Here is a 15,417-nt window from a genome sequence, read left to right as displayed (position 1 = left end):
CCGGGATGGGTGGGTGGGTTAGGCTGCAGGAGGGCGGGCTCCGTCTGAGCCGGGATGGGTGGGTGGGTTAGGCTGCAGGAGGGCGGGGCTCCGTCTGAGCCGGGGACGGTGGGTGGGTTAGGCTGCAGGAGGGCGGGCTCCGTCTGCGCCGGGGACGGTGGGTGGGTGGGTTAGGCTGCAGGAGGGCGGGGCTCCGTCTGAGCCGGGGACGGTGGGTGGGTTAGGCTGCAGGAGGGCGGGCTCCGTCTGAGCCGGGATGGGTGGGTGGGTTAGGCTGCAGGAGGGCGGGCTCCGTCTGAGCCGGGATGGGTGGGTGGGCTAGGCTGCAGGAGGGCGGGGCTCCGTCTGCGCCGGGGACGGTGGGTGGGTTAGGCTGCAGGAGGGCGGGGCTCCGTCTGCACCGGGGACGGTGGCTGCGTTAGGCGCCCCCTCCCTCGTCTCTGTTCTCATTTGCTGCCGCTCTGGAAATGCGTGCTGGTGGGGAACTCACACAACCCCTGTGCCTGCGAAACAGGTCTGCACCGGCTTGCCCAACTCACTGAGCGGGTTTGGAAACTTCCGGAAGGCTCCTTCAAGCCAACCATCCGGCATGCGTGGGTCTGGAGGCTTTCCTGCGATGGACTTTCGCTGCTGACCGTGTGCCTGTCCCAGGAAAACCACGCACGTTGGGCTGCCCACGGGAGAGCACACTGTGGGCTCTGCCAGAAGCTCCACCCCCTGCCTCCACTAGGCACCAGCCAATCAGAGCCTTCCTTGGGATTCTTCGCTTGGGGGCGGGATTCACTCCCCTTCTTCCTCCGGTCAGAGTAGGGTGGGCATGGGCGTGGCCCGGTTCTCTGCCTCCCAGAAAGTGCTTTGACAGAGAAGCATGGACTTTGTGTGCACGCGTGTGCCCTGTGTGTGCATGGGTGTGCACATGTGTGCACGTGTGAGCCTGCAGATCCACCCACACACCCTGGGCTGCCTCTCGCTGCCCAGGGACAGGTCAGGGATGGCGGGGGAACGGCAGGAGGAGACGTGGGGTCAGACCCGGCCCTGAGCCTGCAGCAGGGAGGGTCTGCGCGGGCAGCTGGGAGGCGAGGCGAGGCATCTGTGTGCAGTGCTGAGTTCCAGCAGCCCTGGAGTGAGCTTACGCATTCCAGCCACACCGCCGTACCCTTCAGCAAGGTTAATCCCGTCCTAATGCGAGTTTAAAAATTAAATCTACTTCCCTGAACAAATGTTCTGGGCAGCCGCATCCCATTCTGTTACACAGAACAAATGTGTTTGCACAGCGGCTCGGAGCACACAGCTCCGGAGCGGGCACGCCGGCGTCCGCCCGGCTCCCGCCCAGCTCCCGCCCCGGGCACTGCAGACGGCTGTGCCCCGCCGCACGCGCCCGGCGCGGCGAAATCCACAGCAAAGCCGCTTGTGTGCTGATCCCAGGGAACAGAGAGCAGGAGGAGCTGGGATTTTAAGAAGCACCAAGCCCATGTAGGTAAGAGCAGGCACTTGGATCTTTCCTTTTAGATTTATTTTTACTTTATTTGAAAGGCAGAGACACAAAGACCACCCATCTTCCAGTTCACTCCCCGAATGCCCCCCACAGCCAGGGCTGGGCCAGGCTGAAGCCAGGAGCCAGGAGCTCCATCCGGGTCTCCCAAGGATGAGGCAGGGGCCCAGGCCCCGGAGCCGTCACCACGGCCTCCCAGGGTGCACGGCGCAGGAAGCTGGCTCAGCACTGCAGGAGCTGGCCCTGGGCTGCAGCCGGGTCCTGGGCTTCCTGGCTGCTCTGCCACGTGCCCACCTCCGCGTTTTCCTCGTGTGTTCAGACGCCTTAAAACTGCTCCCAGCACTGGGCCACAAAAGCCACCACCGACACAAAGCAAAGCAGAAGCCACAGCCTGGCTTCCCGCGTCTCCAGACGCTGACAGCGACCTCCGCCCCGCAACATCAGAGTGGGACGCGGTGACGGTCGCTTTGTCCTCCGTGTCCTCGGCGTGCAGGCTCCAGGACCGGGGGCGGGGCTCTCCCGTGGCGCCACTCTTGTTTGTGTCTGGCGCCTGCCCACCCCCACCCCCGGGACCCGGGGACCCTGCGCCCGGTCCGAGAGGATTATCTGCTTCCCGAGGCATAAATTCCAATTTGCTGTGACACAAACGATTACCCTGCAGGCGCTGGGCGGCGTCTCCAGGTGCTGCAGGCGCGCTGTGCCCTGCGCTGTCATCGCAGAGATGAACAGGACTCGGAGACAGGGAAGGCGTCTGCCGCGGGGCCCCCTCCTGCCCAGGAAACACCACCCCCGCCTCCCCTCCCGCCCACGGACCCCCCACCTCCTTCCCCTCCTGCCTGGGGACCCCCCCACCTTCCACTCCTGCCTGGGGACCCCCCCGCCTTCCCCTCCCGTTGTCCCCCGCCCTGCGTCCATGGCTGCAGCTGGAAGGGGACTTTGTCGGGGCCAGGGGCTGTCAGCATTGGGGGGCAGGGGGACAGCTGGGAGCAGGCCTGGAAGGGAGGGAGTCTCCGGAGATGGCAGGCCCGGGACACCCCTGTGCTGGAAGACCCCTGGCCCCGTCCCCCCGTGTCCCCTCCCCCTTCCCAACACTGCTTTTGCCTTCAACAGTTTTACTGAGCGTTAATCCACATAGCATGAAATCCACCCGGCGCACGTGGACGCCTTTTAGTGCAGCCAGCCCGATGTCTCCACCCTCCAGCGCAGCCGGGTGAGGCTGGATCCCGGTCCCCGTCCCTTCCACAGGAGGGGCCTACCCACAAACCAGCCAGTCTGTGGCTCGGCCTCTGCCCAGGGCAGCGCACCCTGCGGGCAGGGAGAACTGTGTCGGTGGAGGCAACGCGTTAGGGTGCTTCCGGCTGTCGGCTGTGCACACCGTGCCCAGCATCCGTGTGGCCGTGGTTCGCCCCTCACTCGGTCTGTCCCTGGGTTGCTGGGAGACCCTGGCTGGAGGAGCTGCCCCTCCCCACCCCCACTCCGAGTCTCCGCGCTTCCTCCACTTTGTCTCTCGTGCTGGGCTGGACACCTGCGGGCCCGTGCGAGGCTCAGGACTGCCGGTGTCAAATGCCATCCTGGAGCAAGAGCTGGGGACACCCCGGGCAGCGGCAGCTGCGGCTTTGCGTGAAGGCTCTGGGGGCCTCCCGTGCCAGCGCCCCTCTGAGCCTGGAGGGTCCCGGAAGTGCGCGGTCAGCATGGCCGCCGGGTGGGGTCTCTGCTTTCCCCGGGACCCTGGCCGGCCTCGGCTGCCTCCAGACACCCCACAAGGGGGCACCTGGGGCTGGGGAGGTTCCCTGGCCGAGAGACGCCTGTTCTCACACAGGTGCTGTGTTTCCCTCTCAAACGAGGCGGGACCGCAGTCCAGCCCCCGCGGGAAGAGGAGAAACGCGGCCGCTGGCCCCTCGGCTGCCAGGACTCTGCCGGCGTCCCACCTCCCCGCCACGTCCGTGTTCCTCGAGGCGGGGGCCGCACACCTGTCCTCGGCGAGCAGCGGCTGGGCCTAGCGGGGGAGAAGACGGGACGGGCACGGGCGTGTGCACACGCGTGTAGAACGGGTTGTCCCTCTCTGGAAAAAACTGGGTGCTGGTCTGAGTCCCGGCTGCTTCACTTCCGATCCAGCTCTCTGCTGTGGCCTGGGAAAGCAGTAGATGATGGCCCAAGTGCTTGGACCCCTGCCCCCGCGTGGGAGACCCGGAGGAAGCTCCTGGCTCCTGGCTTCGGATCAGTGCAGCTCCGGCCGATGCAGCCATCAGGGAGTGAACCTGAGGATGAAGACCTCTCTCTCTCTCTCTCTCTGTCTCTCTCTCTCTCTCTGCCTCTGCCTCTCCCTCTCTGTAACTCTGCTTTCTAACTAAATAAATAAATCTTTTAAAAAATAACAAAAGAAACTTTAAGGGCAAAGGGATTAGCTCGGACGCAGCAGGGCAAGGTCAACGGAGGGGGGCGGGGTGGGGGAGGGGAACATTCCAGGGCCTCAAACCAGCGAAGCAGCAGCCGCTCTGGCACCAACAGCCAGAGCCGCGCAGCTAAAGTCGCCCTGTCCACCTCCAGGGGACGGCAGGACCCCGCCCACAGCTGGCGGGGAGGAGGCCAGCGCTGCCCGCTCCACCCGGCTCACGGGGCCAGGAACCCCGGGGCCTGCGTGGGCTCAGGAAGACGCTCACCCGCACTGCTGCTGATGGACGAATCCGGCCTTAGCCGGCTGACTCCTCCCAACCAGAAAGCAGGCGCGGTGGGGAGGGCCTGGGGCCGGGCTGGGCTGGGCTCTGGGCTTCACTTGGCAGCTCCAGTGTGGACGGGCCTCACAGCCAAGAACAGGTTTTGTTTTGTTTTGTTTTTTAAATAAGATTTATTTATTTATTTATTTATTTATTTATTTATTTATTTATTTGAAAGGCAGAGTGACAGAGAGGGAGAGGCATCAATTGGTTTGCTCCTCAAATGGCTGCAAGAGCCAGCGCTGGGCCAGGCTGGAGCCAGGAGCTCCATCGGGGGCTCCCCTGGGGGTGCAGGAATCTAAGTGTGTGGGCATCAGCAGGGAGCTGGACGGGAAGTGGAGCAGCCGGGACTCAAAGCGGCGCTGGTACGGGACGCCGGCGCCCCAGGCGGAGGCTTAGCCCGCTGTGCCACAGCGCCGGCCGGGCAGCCAAGCACCTTAAGGAAGCCTGGGGGCAGGCAGGACCCCAGCCAGGGCCACGGGGAGCAGCCGGGGCGGGGGCGATCAGTGCAGGAGGAGGCAGGGCGGCCCCACCTGCCCTGCCTGGTGACAACAGGGACAGGAAGGGGCCCAGCGGGACCGCCCACTTGGGGCCACAGGGCAGCTCTTTCCTGTTCTTCCTGGCGCCTGCAGCAGCCAAGCCCCGCCTTCCCTCTGCTCCCACTCCCACGCGCGTACCGCTGCACCCCCTCCTCACGGCCGCAGCCGCTGCCCGTCCACCTGGACTCCTGAGCGTCCCTCGGAGCCGGGCGCCCCCATCCCTCGTGCATACTTTGCGTGAGCTGTGCGGGGTCGCGCCCCGTCTCTGCGGTCTGCTGCGCTGGCCCCAGGGTCTCTCGGCCCCCGCACCAGCTCTTTGCCGTCCCGGGGTTCAGACACCCCCACGCCTCACGCCCAGCGACTCCTCTCTGTTCTGCCACCTCCCTTTAGACTGGAGATTTTCCGTCCTGTGTAGGACTCCCTGGGGGCGTCTGGCACCTTACAGGGGGAGGGGCTACGCCGGTCCTTGCTTTTCATGGCGAAACTCCACCGTGTCTTCTCCCGTTCCCCCCGCCGATGGCCGGCGGTCGGCCCTGCGGCTGCAGGCTCTTTCCTCCTCCCATCGCTCATCGGAACTCGGAGCCCAGTAACTTGTTCCGGATTCTTCCCTGAGCGCCGTTATTTTACCGCACGTCCCACTGTATACCCCACTTGTACACTCTGGGGCCTCACTGGCTCACTGCAGAGCCCACTGGTTGAGCAGGTGCCCGTCGGCTTTCTGTGCGTCCCAGAGCCAGCACTGGCCCCCTCAGGGCTCGCAGCAGGGCCTCTCTTGGGGACGTCCAGTGGAGCAACTTCTCTGTCCTGGATCTCACTCAGGAGTGGGCTACAGGGCACGGTGGGTAAAGCTGCCACCTGTGACGCCCGCATCCCATGTGGGTGTTGGTTGGCGACCCGGCTGCTCCACCTCCGATCCAGCTCCTTGCTAATGCGCCCGAGGAAGCAGCGGAAGACGGTCCAGTGCGGGGCCCCTGCGCCCATTGTACTCCTGGAGGAAGCAGCTCCTGGCTCCCGGCTTCAAGTCGGCCTAGGCCCGGCCTTTGTGGCCATCTGGGGAGTGAACCAGCGGATGGAAGACCTCTCTTTGCCTCTGCCCCTCTCTCTCTCTCTAACTCTGCCTTTCAAATAAATAAAAATCTTTTTTAAACAGAGTATGTTGACTTTGATATAAATTTGCAATCCGCCTTGCCAGCTATCAGCAACACTGGGAGTTTAATTGGCAGCGCCATGAGCCCGGATCCCTTGGGGGAAACCAAGCATCCCTGTGACGCCGAGAGCCCCGGTCGTGGACACAGAGCCGCGTCTGCCGGTCTCATTTCTTCTCGGCCTCGCCCTCCCCACCCGGTTGTCACCTGTGCGGAAGCCGAGCCTAGCGTGCGTCGGGTTGACGCAGAGCCTGACATTGCTGCTGCTGTTGCAAAGTCTAAAAATTTTGTTTTGGGGTTCTGTGCGGCTGCTTTAAACTTTTTTTATTTCTTATTTAAGAAGAAAGAGTCCCCAGCCACTGATTTCCTTCCCCATCCCCGAAGTGTCCAGGGCTGAACTGGGACGAAGGCAGGGGGCGGGGAGGAGGAGGCGGGGCCCGGTTATGGGGCTCAGCCCGCCCTCGGGGTTCAGCAGCAGGAAGGTGGGGTTAGGGAGCCGAGCTGGGCCTGGGGAAGTCGGGGTCCTGCCCACCAAGCCCACCTCCACATGAGGGTTTTCCCTGACATTCACTCATCTGAAAGGTGGAGAAGGAGCCACCTGCTGCCTCCCTCCCCAGACACCCACAACAGCCAGGCCTGGAGCAGGCTGGAGCCGGGAGCCCAGGACCCCCACGCGCGTGGCAGGGCCCAGGCACGGAGCCGTGGCTGCTGCTTCCAGGGGGTGCATCAGCAGGGACCTGGAGCCAACACGCGGCGGGACTGGGACCCACCCTGACGCGTGGCGTCCCACCTCACAGCGCCTGCATCCACGCGGTTCCTAGAGCCAAGACTCGCTCTCCCTGTTCTTTTCACATTTTAAAGATGCAGTTATTTACCTGAAAGGCAGAGTTACGGAGGGGGGGGGGGCAGAGAGAGAGATTAATCTTTCTTTTTTCTTTTTTTAAAAAATATTTATTTATTTTACTTGAAAGTCAGAGTTACACAGAGAGAGGAAAGGCAGAGAGAGAGAGAGAGAAAGAGAGAGAGAGAGAGAGAGAGAGAGAGAGAGAGAGAGATGTCTTCCATCCGCTGGTTCACTCCCCAGATGGCCACAACGGCCGGAGCTGAGCCGATCTGAAGCCGGGAGCCAGGAGCTTCTTCCAGGTCTTCCATGTGGGTGCAGGGGCCCAAGCACTTGGGCCATCTTCTTCTGCTTTCCCAGGCCACAGCAGAGAGCTGGACAGGAAGTGGAGCAGCCGGGACTCGAAACGGCGCCCAAATGGGATGCCGGTGCTTCAGGCCAGGGCGTTAACCCGCTGTGCCACAGCATTGGCCCCGAGAGATTAATCTTTCATCCCTTGGTTTGCTCCCCAAATGGCCACAACAGACTGGGCAGGGCCAGACCAAAGCCAGGAGCCAGGAGCTCCATCCGGGTCTCCCATGTGGGTGCAGGAGCCCAAGCACTTGGGCCATCACTGCTGCTCTCCTATGTCCATTAGCAGGGAGCTGGACCGGAAGTGGAGCAGCCGGGACTTGAACCAGCGCCTCTGCTCTCCCCGCTCTGCCCCCTCACTGAGCGCCATTTCCACGACGTGGCCAGCACACGTCCAGGCCAAGTGTGGCCCACAAGATGTGGCCGCCAGGATCTGGGGGTTCCACCAGCAGGTGCGGAGCGGCCCCAGCTGCCTCCTGGTGCCTGGCTGTCCGCCTGAGTCCGGGGCGAGTCCCCCTGGCGGGCCTGCGGGGGGCGGGGCGGCGACCAAGCCGCTCTCTCCACGGCGGCGCCCGCTGTCCACTCCAGCGCTGCCCATTCGGACACTCAGAGGCGATGGAGCAACTCCAGCCAGGAAGTGAGACGAGGCTGGGGCCGGGCTCAACTTAGACCCCAGAGGGGCAGACCTCGGCGCGGGGCCGGGGGTGCCTGCAGTGGGAAGAGGGTGTCTCCACAGGGAGGGGCGTGGCTAGGCGGGCAGCGTGGGCCCTGGAGGGAGGACGCCCCCCCAGAGGGCCCCCGGCTTCCTGTGGAGGTGACCACACAGCCGGCGGAAGTGGGTGTGTCCCCTCAGGGCCGAAGACCTGCAGCCCAGCCGAGCCCCACTTCCCCTGCTGTGCCAGCGGCAGCACCAGGGCCATGCAGCTGAGTGGAGCCGCCGTCCTGCTCGCCTTGTTCCTGGGCGTGGAGGACCTGGCCTCCCAGGCCATGGACACCTGTCCGGGTGCGGCGCCCCGAGTCCTGACCGAGTGGGGGCGGAGCAAGGGCCTGCGAGGCTTCCCGGGGCAGCTGGCCGGGAGCTGCCCCACCCACTCCCTACCCCGGTCCTCCTCGCAGCCCGAGTTCCACCCCACCCGGCCGCCGAGGCGCAGAGAGGCTGGGTGACCTGCCTGGGGATGCGCTGCGCTGAGGCGCTGGGTCCCCTCGGGCCCGACGGCTATTGGTGGCTCCGTGGGGCCTCGGGCCCGGGGCCCCCACCCTGACGGGTGCTTGTGTCTCTGCAGAGGTGAAGTTGGTGGGCCTGGGGGGCTCTGACAAGCTGACCGTTCTCCGAGGCTGCCCGGGAGTGCCAGGAGCGCCAGGGCCCAAGGGAGAGGCAGGCGCCCGTGGAGAGAGAGGTGGGTGCTCGCAGGGGTGGGGGGCTCAGTGGTGGGGAGGGCCGGGCGCGGCCCTTGCTCCTGGGAGATCAGATGCCAGGCTGCACCTGCATGGGGGCCCGGCCTGGGCCCTGCATCTGCGGCCGGTTGCGTGGTCCCCGGGGGCTCTGGCCAGGCTTGGGCAGACACCACGGTGTCCTCTCACTGCCCACCACACGTGGACGCCGCGAGACCCACGCCACGTCCTCCGCATCGCATCTGCGCTCTGCGGCCAGAGGCCTCCCAGGTGCCAACGGCAGGGAGGGAACCTGCCGCCAGGGAAAGTTCGGAACACCCCTGGAGGGGGAGCGAGGCCCCAGCCCGGCTCTGGGGGGCTCCCTGTTTCCAGACCTGGCCCCTAACTGAGGGCCTGGGGCCCCAGCTCCAAAATCTTCTGTGGCAGGCGGCGCCAGCTCAGAGGGGCGGGGCCTCCAGCAGCGGCAGGAGTGACCGTCGGTCCCAGACCCGGGCGTCTCCCTCAGGCCGTGTGTTTGCCATTGGCAGGAGAACGAGGCCCCCCTGGACCCCCGGGGAAGGCAGGACCGCCCGGCCCCAGAGGTACCTGGGTGGGAAGGCATGGGGAGGGGGAGAGGCAGGGGCGGGACCCTGGGGCTGTCCATCTGCTTCTTGCCATAGGCAGGGCCCCGGCTAAACCCCGGGACCCAGAGCAGGATGCCTGCCCGCTGGGTCTGGCCCTGCAAACTCTCGGCCAATGCCCGTTCAACCCCGGCCTCCCTGAGTCCAGGAGGGATTGGGGACATGATGCGTCCAGCACTGGTGATCCGGGGTGACCCGTGTCCCGGGCGTGGCGGCTCACTCTCCTCTCTCTCCAGGAGCCGCCGGGGAGAAGGGGCCGCGTGGAGAGCAAGGTGAGCCATCTTGCCGGGCGGGGAGTCTGGGGTCTCAGGGGGAAGCGGCCTCACCAGGGATGGGGGCCTCATCCAGGTGTGGCCTGGGACCCAGTCCCCCCTCTGGGGTGTGTGGTCAGGGCGTCCACTCTCCTGTAGGGGCCAACTGCAGCCCGTCCATCCCCTGGGCAGGGGCCTTGTCCAGTGGCCACGTGGCCTCTGCCCCTGCAGCTGTGGGATTTCAGGCCGTGGCAGAGAGCTCCGGGCACAAGCAGGTGTTGCGTGGTGACCCAGGTCACGGCTGCGTGTCAGTGCCACGTACTCACCGATCACACGTGTCTCTGGGGGACCCATCGGTCCTGACGCAGTGCGGCCTGGGCAGGAGCCACAGGAGGAAGTGGGCACCATGTGCACTCCGTGGCTCGGCTCTCTCAGGGGCAGAGGCAGGCCTGGCTTCTCTGGAGGCTGGCAGCCACGTTGGTGCCACGTGGCTGCTCGCGTGGGGACAGCTTGGTCCCTCCCTCCCGTGCTGAGTGTCTGCTGCGGGTCTCGCCTGCAGGACAGTCCTGGGAGCCCCCGCAATGCAGCACAGGTGGGTGCCTGGCCCACCCCGCCCCAGCCGGTCCCCGTCTGCCGGAAGCATCAGCCGGGAGCCCTGGGCCTTGCCACCAGCCAGCTGCACAGGACCGGGCACCTGGGCCCCGCCAGGGACCTGAGGCAGTACCAGGGCTGGCACTGGGTCCCTAGAGTGTGTCCCCAAGGCCACGTGCCCTGGGGCTGGGCCAGCACAGCTGGGCTCTGGGGGGCTGTGTCCCCCTCCCGGGACTGAGTCCTCCTCTGTCCATGCAGCCTCCTGGGCCTCCCCATGCTGCCCCGCCTGCCCCGCCCAGAGTGCCCATCCCCCGTCCACGCCCCCCCTGCACCCCCAGGGCCCCGGAGCTGCCGGCAGCTGCTCAGCCAGGGGCACGTCCTGAGCGGCTGGCACACCATCTTCCTGCCCGACTGCCGGCCCCTGCCCGTGCTATGCGACATGGACACGGATGGGGGCGGCTGGACCATGAGTGGGCGGCGGGGTCCTTGGGCGGAGGGAGGCCCCTGGGGGCCACGTCTGCTCCTGGCAGGAGAGCTCTGCCCCTCCCCCTCCCTCCCCCTCTCTCCCTCCCCCCCAGTCTGCCTGGAATCCTCGGTCTGTCTCTGCATCACTGGGGCCTGGCACTGCGGTGTCCGCCTGGGCCCCGGCTCCCGAGCCCCCTGCTGCCCGCAGGTTTTCCAGCGCAGGGTGGACGGCTCTGTGGACTTCTACCGGGACTGGGCCGCCTACAAGCGGGGCTTTGGCAGTCAGCTGGGGGAGTTCTGGCTGGGGAATGACCACATCCACGCCCTGACCGCCGAGGGTAGGGTGTGGGCAGGGCTGGGGTGGGCGGGGGCCCGGGGGCCATGCCCTCCTGGATCAGGCGACCTATGCTCTCCACCCCTGGGGGTTCAGACGCTGGTGCTGGGGTCACATCTTGTCCGCTATGCGGTAGTCGGTCAGACTGCCGAGTGTGGAGAGCACAGGCGGTCTCTAGCCAGCACCCCTCGGCCTGGAAGGGCACCTGGGCCCCGGGAGGGCAGGCCGGCCCAGGCCTCCGGGAGGCCCTGGTGTCCAGGCATGGGGTCAGACCTGGGGACGCCGCCTGGAGGTAGAAGCTGCTGAGGAGGCCCTCAGCCAACAAGGGCTCCCGTCCACCTCAAGTTGGAGGCCACGTCCGGCACACAACGGCCCGCCCCCACCTGCTGTGTCACCCCGCCCCGCCCCGGCAGGGACCAGCGAGCTCCGCGTGGACCTGGTGGACTTCGAGGGCAACTACTACACTGCCAAGTACAGCTCATTCAAGATGGCGAGCGAGGCCGAAAAGTACAAGCTGGTCCTGGGGGCCTTTGCTGGGGGCAGTGCTGGTGAGTGGGGGTCATGGGGCCGGAGAAGCCGGGGACCTCGGGCTGGGGACCCCCGTCCGAGCCTGCTTCCGTCCACGTGCTGTAGGGGGTCACGGTTGTCGTTGGTGACACCCTGGGGCTGCACTGGCAGTGTGGACGACGGGTGTGTGACGACTGATTGGCGTCACTGCCCGCACCTGGGACAGAGCCCAGCGTCCCTGCGTGGCCCTCGGAGCCCCTGCCCCGAGGGACACGCCCCATCAGTGCACCTGTGAGCATTCCAGGCTCTGAGCAGGCTGTGCCGTCTGGCTGCCCCGGCTGAGCCAGGCGCACCTGCCACCTTGGGGACAGAGCCTTGAGCTCGTCTGTGTCTCCTCCTTGGGGACCTGGAAGGAAGGCAGCAGGGCTGGGGCGTCTCCCCACGCTGCGGGTGCAGGGCCGGGGCGTCTCCCCACGCTGCGGGTGCAGGGCCGAGGTGTGCTCCCCACACTGCGGGTGCAGGGCCGAGGTGTGCTCCCCACGCTGCAGGTGCAGGGCCGGGGCGTCTCCCCACGCTGCGGGTGCAGGGCCGGGGGCGTGCTCCCCACGCTGCGGGTGCAGGGCAGGGGCGTGCTCCCCACGCTGCGGGTGCAGGGCCGGGGCGTCTCCCCATGCTGCGGGTGCAGGGCCGAGGTGTGCTCCCCACACTGCGGGTGCAGGGCCAGGGCGTCTCCCCACGCTGCAGGTGCAGGGCCGAGGTGTGCTCCCCACGCTGCGGGTGCAGGGCCGGGCCAGGGCGTCTCCCCACGCTGCGGGTGCAGGGCCAGGGCGTCTCCCCACGCTGCGGGTGCAGGGCCGGGCCAGGGCGTCTCCCCACGCTGCGGGTGCAGGGCCGGGGCGTCTCCCCACGCTGCAGGTGCAGGGCCGGGCCAGGGCGTCTCCCCACGCTGCGGGTGCAGGGCCGAGGTGTGCTCCCCACGCTGCGGGTGCAGGGCCGGGCCAGGGCGTCTCCCCACGCTGCGGGTGCAGGGCCGGGGTGTCTCCCCACGCTGCAGGTGCAGGGCCGGGCCGGGGCGTCTCCCCACGCTGCGGGTGCAGGGCCGAGGTGTGCTCCCCACGCTGCGGGTGCAGGGCCAGGGCATCTCCCCACGCTGTGGGTGCAGGGCCGGGGCGTCTCCCCACGCTGCAGGTGCAGGGCCGGGGCGTCTCCCCACGCTGCGGGTGCAGGGCCGGGCCAGGGCGTCTCCCCACGCTGCGGGTGCAGGGCCGGGGCGTGCTCCCCACGCTGCGGGTGCAGGGCCGGGGGCGTCTCCCCACGCTGCGGGTGCAGGGCCGGGGCGTCTCCCCACGCTGCGGGTGCAGGGCCGAGGTGTGCTCCCCACGCTGCGGGTGCAGGGCCGGGGCGTCTCCCCACGCTGCGGGTGCAGGGCCGGGGCGTCTCCCCACGCTGCGGGTGCAGGGCCGGGCCGGGGTGTCTCCCCACGCTGCGGGTGCAGGGCCGGGCCGGGGCGTCTCCCCACGCTGCGGGTGCAGGGCCGAGGTGTGCTCCCCACGCTGCGGGTGCAGGGCCAGGGCGTGCTCCCCACGCTGCGGGTGCAGGGCCGGGGCGTCTCCCCACGCTGCGGGTGCAGGGCCGGGGCGTCTCCCCACGCTGCGGGTGCAGGGCCGAGGTGTGCTCCCCACGCTGCGGGTGCAGGGCCGGGGTGTGCTCCCCACGCTGCGGGTGCAGGGCCGGGGCGTCTCCCCACGCTGCGGGTGCAGGGCCGGGGCGTCTCCCCACGCTGCGGGTGCAGGGCCGGGGCGTCTCCCCACGCTGCGGGTGCAGGGCCGGGGCGTCTCCCCACGCTGCGGGTGCAGGGCCGGGGCGTGCTCCCCTCGCTGCGGGTGCAGGGCCGGGGGCGTGCTCCCCACGCTGCGGGTGCAGGGCTGGGGGTGTCTCCCCACGCTGCGGGTGCAGAGCTGGGGGCGTGCTCCCCACGCTGCGGGTGCAGGGCAGGGGCGTGCTCCCCACGCTGCGGGTGCAGGGCTGGGCCAGGGCGTCTCCCCACGCTGCGGGTGCAGGGCCGGGGCGTCTCCCCACGCTGCGGGTGCAGGGCCGAGGTGTGCTCCCCACGCTGCAGGTGCAGGGCCGGGAGCGTCTCCCCACGCTGCAGGTGCAAAGCTGAAGCTAAGGGGAGTGGGTGACCCCGCTCGTCTGCGAGAGCCAGAGGGGAGCTCCATGGCCAGGGTTCTGGTGGAGCAGAGGCTGCCGGGTGAGGGTGAGGGGCTTCCAGGCAAGCCGGGAGACGAGGAAGGAGCTGGAGGAGGCGTACGGGCTGGGGGGAGGGTGGCTCCAGGGGAGTGAGTGGGGCTGACAGTTTGGGGGGGCCCTGGAGGAAACGGGGTGGCTGGAGGAGGGGACCCTGGCTTTGGGGGAGGTTGCGACAAGTACGCCCAGCCCCCACTGGCAGTCTGCCAAGGCAGGACGTGGCGGGGGGCTCCTGGGGGCGGGGCTTTGCCTAGCACCCGCAGACCCACGTGTCTTCCGGGCAGGCGACTCGCTGACGTCCCACAATGACCAGCCCTTCTCCACCAAAGACCAGGACAATGACCAGAGTTCTTCCAACTGTGCCAAGCAGTACCAGGGGGCCTGGTGGTACAAGGAGTGCCACGTGTCCAACCTGAATGGCCGCTACCTCGGCGGCTCCCACGACAGCTTTGCCAACGGCATCAACTGGCGCTCGGGGAAGGGCTACAACTACAGCTACAGGGTGTCTGAGATGAAGGTGCGGCCCGCCTAGCCTGGGGCCGTCCTCGCTCCTGCCGCCAGCCGGGCCACGTCCGGAGCCTTCATCCCCAGCCACGCCCGGCGCCCACGCAGCCTCCCGCATGCCGCTCTGCCCCCAGCCCTGCCGATCCCTCCCCCCGCTGCTTCCCTAAGAACCGTTTGCTTTCCGAGCCCGGGCTGCTCTGGTTTCTGTCCTGTGCTTCTCGCCGGCGCCGGGACGTGGAGCGGTTCCGCCCTCCGCCCTCGGCAGGTGTCTCTCCAGGCGCTGGGAAGAGACAGGGCCCACTGCGCAGAGGGGAGCGCTGGTGTGCGACAGGGCTGGGGGCCTCTCGTGGACTCTCGGCCCACAGGCTCAGGCCCCCTCCTGCACCCTGGGTCTCCCCTGTGCCCCCATAACGCCCGGCATTTCACACATCACTAAAGGGGCCACCTTGGGGTTCTCTGTAAATTTTTTAAAACTTCTGAGAGAGATACAAAGCCGGCGCCACGGCTCACTAGGCTAATCCTCCGGTTGTGGCACCGGCACACCGGGTTCTAGTCTCGGTTGGGGCGCCGGATTCTGTCCCGGTTGCCCCTCTTCCAGGCCAGCCCCCTGCTGTGGCCAGGGAGTGCAGTGGAGGTGCTTGGGCCCTGCACCCCATGGGAGACCAGGAAAAGCACCTGGCTCCTGGCTCCTGCCATCGGATCAGCGCGGTGCGCCGGCCGCGGCGGCCATTGGAGGGTGAACCAACGGCAAAGGAAGACCTTTCTCTCTATCTCTCTCTCTCACTCACTGTCCACTCTGCCTGTCAAAAAAAAAAAAAAACAAAAAAAAAAAAAAACAAAAACAAAAACAACAAAACTTCTGAGCGAGATACAAAGAGGCAAGGGAACTGCCACCCGGGCTCCCTCTCCAGACACCTGCACCCCGGGGCTGGGCCAGGCACCGTGCACAGACAGGGAGCCGTAGTCGGGGCCAGGGACTCACATGTAGGGTGCGCACAGGCGGGAAGGGAGGGCACGTGCTGGGCACAGGGCCTTCTACGAGGGTCACAGGCGTTTTAATCCCCTGGGCCAAACACCCGCACCTAAAACGGCCACTTTGGACCCTGAAAATGCTCAGGAAAGGGGTGGGGAGTGGGGGAACCACTCTGCTGTCCCACAGAGCACCGCGAAGCCCTGGACCGCCTGCCCCGAGGCGCTGTCCACACAGCGCACACCCCCGGCTCGCGGGCGGCCCCCCTGGCCTGGGAGCTCATCCCTCTGCAAAGCTCAGAACAAGGCAGTCAGGGGTGGGCGGGGCCTCCGGGCTGGGGCCTGAGTGCCTGGGGAGACCACAGGGCAGCCCAGAGGAGTGGGCGTGGCCACAAGAGGGGTCGGAACATGGGGGCGGAGCTTCGCGCAGGGAGGCCAGTGAGCCAACAGCTTGG

General features: G+C 67.3%; 2 protein-coding genes across 6 annotated transcripts; both read left to right on the top strand.

Moving 5' to 3' along the window:
* Positions 1-428: 428 nt before the first annotated feature.
* Positions 429-6,776, top strand: LOC138847553 (uncharacterized). Of its 2 annotated transcripts, none has more exons than XM_070066693.1 (3): positions 429-1,473; positions 2,154-2,702; positions 3,312-6,776. In XM_070066693.1, exon 3 carries the CDS (start codon positions 4,430-4,432, stop codon positions 5,333-5,335), a length of 906 nt encoding a protein of 301 aa, XP_069922794.1. In that variant the 5' UTR covers positions 429-1,473; positions 2,154-2,702; positions 3,312-4,429; the 3' UTR covers positions 5,336-6,776. The 2 variants fall into 2 exon arrangements, with proteins under 2 accessions (XP_069922794.1, XP_069922791.1); XM_070066690.1 differs by having other exon boundaries at positions 430-1,477.
* Positions 6,777-7,932: 1,156 nt separating this feature from the next.
* On the top strand, positions 7,933-14,178 carry LOC138847548 (ficolin-2-like). Of its 4 annotated transcripts, XM_070066684.1 has the most exons (9): positions 7,933-8,085; positions 8,366-8,479; positions 9,002-9,055; positions 9,331-9,366; positions 9,905-9,937; positions 10,275-10,402; positions 10,610-10,739; positions 11,149-11,283; positions 13,774-14,178. In XM_070066684.1, exons 1-9 carry the CDS (start codon positions 8,001-8,003, stop codon positions 14,019-14,021), a joined length of 963 nt encoding a protein of 320 aa, XP_069922785.1. In that variant the 5' UTR covers positions 7,933-8,000; the 3' UTR covers positions 14,022-14,178. The 4 variants fall into 4 exon arrangements, with proteins under 4 accessions (XP_069922785.1, XP_069922787.1, XP_069922786.1 ...); XM_070066686.1 differs by lacking the exon at positions 9,331-9,366; XM_070066685.1 differs by lacking the exon at positions 9,905-9,937.
* Positions 14,179-15,417: the final 1,239 nt, after the last annotated feature.

The sequence above is a fragment of the Oryctolagus cuniculus genome, chromosome 1 (genome assembly GCF_964237555.1).
Source record: "Oryctolagus cuniculus chromosome 1, mOryCun1.1, whole genome shotgun sequence".
Classification (NCBI taxonomy): Eukaryota; Metazoa; Chordata; class Mammalia; order Lagomorpha; family Leporidae; genus Oryctolagus; species Oryctolagus cuniculus.
Note: the sequence above shows the minus strand (reverse complement) of the source record. Positions and strands in the feature narration are given on the sequence as shown.

Bases quoted from the DNA above. Each gene is read 5' to 3' on its own strand.
- LOC138847548 (XM_070066684.1), top strand. From the start codon at position 8,001: ATGCAGCTGAGTGGAGCCGCCGTCCTGCTCGCCTTGTTCCTGGGCGTG. The intron at 9,056-9,330 runs GTACCTGGGTGG...CTCTCTCTCCAG, and splicing joins AGGACCGCCCGGCCCCAGAG to GAGCCGCCGGGGAGAAGGGG. The intron at 11,284-13,773 runs GTGAGTGGGGGT...TCTTCCGGGCAG, and splicing joins CTTTGCTGGGGGCAGTGCTG to GCGACTCGCTGACGTCCCAC.
- LOC138847553 (XM_070066693.1), top strand. From the start codon at position 4,430: ATGGCTGCAAGAGCCAGCGCTGGGCCAGGCTGGAGCCAGGAGCTCCAT.